Genomic DNA, 8,239 nt, shown 5'->3' with positions numbered 1-8,239 from the left:
TTCAGCCACCCCGTTGGGGACCCTTTTATCCCGGTTTGAAACACCAACCGGGATAAAAGACCCCCTTTATCCCGGTTGGTATTACAAACCGGGAGAAAAGGCTCTCGATCCCGGTTGGTGTTTCAAACCGGGATAAAAGGCCTCTCAAAGTCTTTTTTTTCCACTAGCCTTTGCAACCGGGATAAAACATCCCGGTTGGTGAGCCCCTCCACCAGTGATTGAGGTTTAGTCCCGGTTGGTGAACCTTTTGTCCCGAGCCAAATTTAAACCGGGACAAAATAGGGCGCATGGAAGGTGAGTTCTCTACTAGTGTGTGAGTACTAATGCGAAGGCTTTAAAATAAGTCTATAATTAGTAATAACAAGAACCTAGCTAACTTACCAAATCCACTGTACTAGCCTATTTTATTCTCATCCATTTTTTCTATAACGATTCTGCACGAAATAGCATGCCACCACACTAATAATTAGGAGCTAGTCAACGTGAACGTTACAAATTATGGATGACCATGGACCAGCGGCACGTGTGACACAAGGCATGTTTTACCCGTAACTGCAAGAGTACCATGGAGGCATGTACCAACCAGATTCATATGCTTTGATTATACTTTATATTACTCCATCGGACACATCCTAAGCCTTGTAGAAACCACCAGAAGAAGAGAGAAAGCAGTACCGCGAAAATGTCGAAAACTTCATCGGCTTCCATCCTCCTACCGTTGCCGATTGTCTTCCTTCTCCTGACAGTTGTCTGTAAGCCGAGCACCGCAACTCCGTGCACGCCTCCGCCTTGCCAAGGAAGTGAGTATTCATTCTATCTCATTGTCTTCAGACGATTTGGTTCCCCAAACTCCGTTTGTACAAGAGATCTGTGTTCTAATGGCTGGTTTATTAGATGGAAGAGTAAAGAGTTGCCGATCTGGTTATCCTAACCATTGAACGCTGTTGCAGAGCAAAGCTGGCCGGAGCTCGTCGGGAAGGACCAGGACACGGCGTACTTGGTCATAAAGCGCGAGAACCCGCAGGTGACGGACGTCGTGTTCTTGGTCTCGGATGTGCTTGGGCATGTTCTCGACAAGAAGGGTGTGCTTGAGGCAGCCGGCGACGGCGACTTGTGCTGTAACCGTGTGGTTGTGGTGGTTGGCGCTCTGCCCTCCGGCGGTGATGGGGTCACCAAGGTGCCAAAAGTCGGATAGATGCAGTGCGTGTTGTACTTGCACAAGTAAATGGTAACAAGTTTTATAATAAAGATGTTGAAGGCTTCCATCCCACTTTGTGATTTTTCCCTTGGCTATATGTATGTATGGGAATACCGTGAGGTGAACAAATAAATAAATCAGCTAGGTCGCATCTAAAGCCTGAACCGTACAAGTCCGTGAAAGCCTCAATATTGTCTTCCATCCTAAACCATGTATCAAAAGTCAAATGGTTCGTCTTCTTCTGAATCTCAAATCACCATGAGTATGATGTGTGTGTACTTATTTGACGGTGCTGAGCTTAGGCGTTGTGGTGTTCTATTTTGGATCCAATTGATGTGCTATTTGTGCCGTCCGAATTCATAAGCCAAGTTCGGTTTCAGTAGTTGGCCCCCAATTTGGGCTGTGATTTGGTCTACTTATCAACTTATCTTGAATGTTAACTCTGCCCGCTATCAATTGGCGTGAGTTATGGATTTGTTGACACCGAATTTTGAAAATATGCTCTGAAAGGAAGAAATCGGCCGATGATGTAAAAAATGACGAAATCTTCTAAATAAGGCTATTTGCGAGCTGGCCATAGAAATCAGGAACGTGTGCATGAAAAAGCAAGGAAGCTAGAAGATCAAAAGAAGAAAATCAACGCACACATATACACGACAAGAGTTCCAATTTGTTTGGCATCCAAGGGAAGCGCACGTACGAGAGGTTGTCTTATAGAATAAAATATTCTAGAGATAGAGTTGGTTAGGCATAAACTTGATTAGAGATAGAGTTGGATTAGTTAGAGATAGAGTTTTAATTAGAAAAGATTGTGTACGTGACTTGCCTTGTACGTGGTTAGAGTCTTGCTATGTAACGTCAAAGGCCATCCGTCCTATAAATATAAAGGGTCGTGGCCATTGTAAATCATGACACGATCAATACAACATATTTACCTTTACGCATCTACCTTTCGGCTTCACGCTATTGCCCTAGAAGTAGGAGTAATGTGGCTTCTCGACGCGTTCCTTCTAGCAAGCTGGGCTACATCGACCTCGATCTCCAGTAAGCTGCAAGTTCCCGTCATCAGGTGTACTAGACTTTAACTACCGAGCGTATCGCTGTGGTTTCGTCTAGTTTCATCTACCAGTTATCGAGTATCCTAGATCTTTGACTTACGGCGCATCGCTTTTATCTCGATCTACGGTATTCACCAGTTATCCTGCCTTGATTAACCTTACATCGGCTGATATTTATCTGTTCTATCGTCTTACCGTCTAGTTTGCTTTAATTAGCTCTAGATCGTATCGTCTCACTTAATAGCCTGTTGCATCTTAATCTTAATTATTCCTCTAGTGCTGTTGGAATTGAGTTCCATTGTGATTGGATTCATCAGCTGGAGGGGTTTAAATTGATGTCCTGCTAAGTGTTTCTAGGCTGCAACTACCGGGCGCATCGCTGTGGTTTCACCTAGAGATATTGGTAGCGATGTTAGTTTGAATCTCATTGGTTTGTGGCTCTGGCTATGGTGGAGCGAGAGCTCGACGACGCTCTATTTCCTATCGGCTTTCTTGCCGATGATTTTTGCTATTTTATGGTGAATCGGCTTGGATAGTCGATGAGACACCCACGCTCATCAAGATACTAGAATCGGCTTCATAGCCGATACATTTATTCACCATGCTCTATTTTGTTGCATCATTATTACCACTAGTGCCAGGATTACGTTGGCCTGATTGGCCAGTTGCCTTGGATTTCAAAGGATTATTTTCACCTTGTCAGTTGCTAGTTGAATGATCAAACTGATTGGCACGCCCGCGCACACCACGCGCGTCGATCTACAGGACCTGCACCAGAGTCTCCCAGACCTTTCGTGTGTTAGTACGTGAAGGTCACCGCTCGATTTTTGCGTCAACACACTTTTGGTACCCGAAGGATTGCTGCCGGCTTTATACAAGTATGTATTGTAAAATTTGTATTTTCTGCTCTGTATCGATGCCTGATTTCTTTGATTTGACCTCAATTCCTACACCGGACCAACTATGGCAATTTCGAAATAAAAATGGCCCTTGAATGAAATTTCTTCTATGTTCACCAGAGAGGGGGGATCTAAATTCAAGTTTACAGCACTATAAATTATGGATAAGTTTGCAAGAACATAACCAAGTGAATCTACAACACCTCACGTACCTCAGCCACATACATGCCCCCATCACTCAGCAGGCAACACAAAACTCCTCTTAGTACAAAAACACAAAAGAAAAAACAAAAACAAAAATACATAGTGCTTGATCGATGGCCTCTCTCTCTGGAAGAACTCGCATTCTCCGAAGCTCTAGGCCTCGAGCGGCTTGCAGACGATGGTGGCGTGCTTGGCGATCTGGTTGCTGAACTGCCCCGGCTTCTCGGTGGTGTCGACCTTGGCCTGCCCCGGCGGCGGCAGCAGCTGGAAGTTCTGCACCAGCCTTCCGAGCGTGATGCCGATGATGGGCAGCGCAAGGATAATCCCCGGGCAGCTCCGGCGGCCGACGCCGAAGGGCACGAACCGGAAGTCGTTGCCATGGGCCTCAACGGCCTTCTCCTCCTCCAGGAACCGTTCCGGGCGGAACTCCTCGGGCTTCACCCACCGCTTGGGGTCGTTGGCGAGGAACCACGCGTTGACGAGGATCTTGGATTCGGCTGGGATGTCGTAGCCATGGAGCTTGCCGTCGTTGAGGTTCATGTGCGGGACCAGCAGCGGGATGGCCATGCGCAGCCGGAGGGTCTCCTTCACCACGGCCTGCAGGTAGGGCAGGCGCTCCAGGTCCGGCTCCGTCACCGCCACGCCGGCGCCCAGCACGGAGGTCAGCTCCTCCCGGAGCTTGGACTGGATCTCCGGGTGGTTCACCAGCTCGGCGATGCCCCACTCGATCGACCACAAGGTAGTCTCGATGGCTGCAAATGTGCAAAGCAACACCAACATAATTTAGTAATCAGTATACTACTTGCTCCTAGTCCTAGCGCATTTCAAATTGTGAACAAACAAACTTTCTGCTCATTCCCTAGGCTGACGATGTCACGAGATCATATTATCATGATAAAAAAGTGCACCTCGTGATTTTGTCAAATCCCAACAAATGACAAGGACATAGTAATAGTTTTATCGCACCGACTGTTGGTGGCAGTTTGACTTGTAAACAAGAGCTAGGAAACACAAATTGAGGCGTGATCATGTGGCGGCGGTTCCAACGACCATTTCATTATACCCCTAGCACGTACTGGATGTCAAATGAAGCCTGACACCGCATTCTGCCGGCTAATTCGCTGGTTAATTAAGAATGATGAAAGTGGGGTGACTGTGACTTGATTAAGACGTTCCTTATCGTCCATACCAGTATTTTTTAAACGGAACAGTGGACTACAGCATCATGACGGCCAATAGGCAACCTACTTTAGTGTTTTCTTCTTGGACCCTACATGTATCTGATGCAAATGGGCACGTTGCCATGTGATATGTTCTGGAAAAAAAAAACTGTTTCATTCCAACAAAGGCAGAGCATACTCTGCTTCCTCTTCAGAATCTGTTTCAGAAACCTCTCCGTTGTTTCTTTCCAACAAGGGCAGAGCGTACTCTGAAAACTCTGTTGTGGATTGTGGTAGCTAGGATGAATGGAGCAGAGATTCTGAATTTCTACTACGAGGACGGGATAGCAAATAAGAAGAGTAGTTGAAAATTACCTGCGACGTTGATGTTCTCGACGATGTAGAGGACGTTGTCGTGGTTGATCTCGCCCTTCCTCTCGGCCTCAAGGATGTGGTCCATGGCGCACCGGATCTCGCCAGTCTGGGCCATCACATTCCTGCGCACGCATCCATGTTAGTAAGGTTTCTCTCAACCGAATGAAGTGGATCAGAAGCTTCCTTCCGACCGAGCAGGAATTCCATAACACTACATAACATTTGGCAAAAAAAAAAAAAGTACAAGCTGCACGTTCGATCGTGGGTGGGCATGATGGACTCATCGACCCAACCCAATCTGGTGATTAACAAATAAACTATAGTTCATTATTGGCATGAGGCAAAGTGCAAGCCAAATGATCTATGTAACCACTTGTTGATGGAGATACAAGCCAAAAGACTTTTTCTTCCTGTTCCACCAACACCCTATGAGCGTGAAGCCGCCTCATTTTCCATCACTTTATTCATGTTGCTTTCGGTGTGTGTGTGGCTAACCAGAACCTTGCCCGGATCCTAAGCTTTGGTGCTTGGTCGCAAAGCAAAAGCAAAGCAATCCAAATCTAGCGAAGCCCCGTCTCCGTAAGCAATCGTATCAGTCAAGAGGTGAGTGACTGGTGCGGTTCACCTACCTACTCCTCATCATGCAGTTTTCTATCCTCCAAACCTACCGCGCCCCCTTCTGTTATCTCCATCTCCTGGAAGTACAATTTTTTCTTCACTCGATGGTGACGGGTTGGTGATCCTGAAGAGATGAGCTGGATCCAGATCCTATGCTACAGGCCGAAGACCAGCGCAAGCAACAATGACATGATATGATCTGGTCACCTACTTTGGCCGCTTCCGTTGGAAATTTGGATTTGGCTGCCGACGCCGCACAAGTCAAATCTTGCCGAACGGCCTGTGGTAGGATAGAGAAAATCGAGTTGGCTGTTTATTCGTCCTTGTTGATCGACAGGTGACATTGATTTCGGAGCCGATGGTGGCTCCTGAATCGCATTCGCCATTTTTCCGCTTTTTGCTAAAGCAATACAGGAACAGTAGGTGCCTGACATGCAGCATGTGCGGTCACGGATCCTACCAAACTCCCTCTCTTCCATGCGTCCAGCTCACCTCACCCGCCGAGGCACCGACGAAGCAAATGGCCAAATGCAGCGCATTCAGGAATGAATGATTACGCATAGAGAATCGAATGGCAGACTAATCAATTAATTCGAGGATTAATTACTTAAACTAGTAGCAGAGAAGCAGCAGCAATGGCGGGGACTTACTTGCGCTCCTGGACGAAGTTGTCCTCGAAGACCTTCATGCGGCGGGTCTTGAGGTCGTGGCAGCGGTTGAGGTACCCGCGGAGGAAGGGGCGGAGGACAGGGATGAAGTCGCCGTAGTTGTACTCGAAGCTCTGCGAGAGGCGGCTGCGCTCGGCGTTGAGGGCCTTGAGCTTGTTGAAGAGCTCGTCGTCCTCGCTGTCGAAGCGGCGATCGAACATGATGCGGAACATGTCGTTGTACATCATGAGCTGCAGGCGGCGGCGGATCACCACACCCTCGGTGGCGGCCTTGGGGTTCTTCTTGACGTCCTCCACGACCAGGCGGGCCTCCTCCTCCCAGCCGGCGCGGTTCTGCGCGACGACCTTGTTGGTGAAGAAGGGGACGGTCATGATGCGGCGCATCTTGCGCCAGTGGTCGCCGTAGACGGTGAAGACCATGTCCTGGCCCTTGCCGGTGAAGATGTCGAAGACGACGTTGCGGGTGCGGGAGCCGAACTCGACGCCCTGGGTGTGGAGGACCTCCTTGGCGAGCTCCGGGGTGGACACGACCACCAGGTTGCGGACGCCCATGCGGAGGAGGAAGATGTCGCCGAAGCGCTTCGCGAGGGTCATCAGGTTGCGGTGGTTGAGGTCGTCGCCGACCTGGAGCCAGTTGCCCACCACGGGGGCGCCGGGCGGGCCGGGGGGCAGGCGGAGGCGCTTGCCCGTCAGCTTCGCCACGGTGATGGCCAGCACCGCCGCCGCGAACAGGCCCAGAAGGGCCTTCTCGAGGAGGGCGAGGTCCATGGCTGGCTGGCTCTCGTCTCCCCGGCGGGGGGTAGGTGGGGTGTGTGGCTTGTGTTTGTTTTGTTTGGTCGCCTCGCTTGCCTTGCCCGTGGAGAGGAGGTGATGGGAACGGCGTGAGGGGGATGACGGGGATTTATAGCGTTTCTGCAGGGAGGGAGCGAAGACGGGTCCGATTTGAGGACACGAGCTTGTTTGTGTTTGGTACTGCGGGGGTTGGTACGTTTTGGTGCTGTGGGAGGAGACGGGCCCACCAAAGCTGCGAAAGTGTGGGGCCATGTTTTTTTATTTCGGCACAGCAGGGGACGTTATTGCAGGCAGCAGAGGGATGTTGGTTGAGAGTTTTCAGTAGGTGAAGTGAAGGAGGTCACTCCCGGCTGCCGCAATCCTGAAGGCCACGTGAAACTGAAGGAGGAGTATGTATTGCAATATAGAAGTTAAAATTGCATGCTGAACAGAAGAGATCCAAATTGAAAAGAAACATCCATTCATGATCCAAAGTTGAATGAGGGGCGGGGAGAGCAGGATGAGACTTTTGACAATGTTGTTAATCTGTCAACCGTAGCAGGTTAATAGATGTGGCCAACTTAAAAGTTCCTTTTTGATTAAGACACTGATCCGACATATACAAAACACAAGTGTATGAATGATTATTGAAAATCTTTCAGATCAATCTGTTGCTGATTTCAGAATAGGTTCGTAAGCGGAACTCTAGAATTCCACGGGGGTGTACGCTAGTCAAAAGTGGAATACGTAGTTAAACATATCATTTACGGATCGGCCCTGCGATGGTGGCGGCATCCACTGCACATGCACCAAACGGTGGTCAAAGGTTCCAAAGTGGCAGTAGTTGGATTACGGCCACGCGAGAAGTTGACACGGATTTATATCCCGTTGGCATGAGTAACATGAGGTCAAACTTGTACCGCTCCGGGACATGGCGACCTGTGTGGTGTGTGAACCCGCGACGGCGTGGCTTGTAGGTGCAAGATCCGCAATCCGTAGCCGATGCAACAGTCTGCCATCTGACGGATCGAGCTGGGGCAGCGACCGCGACACGTAGGGAGGGACATGGACCATGGTACGCCAGCGGGCGTCCACGTACAGGACGCGGGCGCCTCCACGTTCGCGCACCGCGCTGGTTGGCCCGAGCGACCTGCGCCGTACGACGACTCCAGCAGCAGCAGCCGAGTAGGAAGGAGCCCCGCACCGCAGCGGAAAAAAGTCGCGTCGCGCTCCACCTACACCCGTCGCCGTCGCGCGTGCTGGGCCTGCGCTGCGCGGCCGTTACGGGC

At 49.8% G+C, this 8,239-nt stretch overlaps 1 protein-coding gene across 1 annotated transcript; it reads right to left on the bottom strand.

The window, feature by feature from the left end:
* Positions 1–3,287: 3,287 nt before the first annotated feature.
* On the bottom strand, positions 3,288–7,068 carry LOC117848910 (trans-cinnamate 4-monooxygenase). Its single transcript, XM_034730499.2, has 3 exons — positions 6,163–7,068; positions 4,895–5,016; positions 3,288–4,111 (listed from the first exon to the last, which is right to left on the bottom strand). Exons 1-3 carry the CDS (start codon positions 6,945–6,947, stop codon positions 3,513–3,515), a joined length of 1,506 nt encoding a protein of 501 aa, XP_034586390.1. The 5' UTR covers positions 6,948–7,068; the 3' UTR covers positions 3,288–3,512.
* Between the last annotated feature and the right edge of the window lie 1,171 nt (positions 7,069–8,239).

This window comes from Setaria viridis, chromosome 3 (genome assembly GCF_005286985.2).
Source record: "Setaria viridis chromosome 3, Setaria_viridis_v4.0, whole genome shotgun sequence".
Lineage (NCBI taxonomy): Eukaryota > Viridiplantae > Streptophyta > Magnoliopsida > Poales > Poaceae > Setaria > Setaria viridis.
Note: the sequence above shows the minus strand (reverse complement) of the source record. Positions and strands in the feature narration are given on the sequence as shown.

Coding starts and splice junctions, on each gene's coding strand:
- LOC117848910 (XM_034730499.2), bottom strand. CDS start 6,947: ATGGACCTCGCCCTCCTCGAGAAGGCCCTTCTGGGCCTGTTCGCGGCG. Junction 5,017..6,162: donor AACTTCGTCCAGGAGCGCAA/GTAAGTCCCCGC, acceptor ATGCGTGCGCAG/GAATGTGATGGCCCAGACTG. Junction 4,112..4,894: donor CGAGAACATCAACGTCGCAG/GTAATTTTCAAC, acceptor GCACATTTGCAG/CCATCGAGACTACCTTGTGG.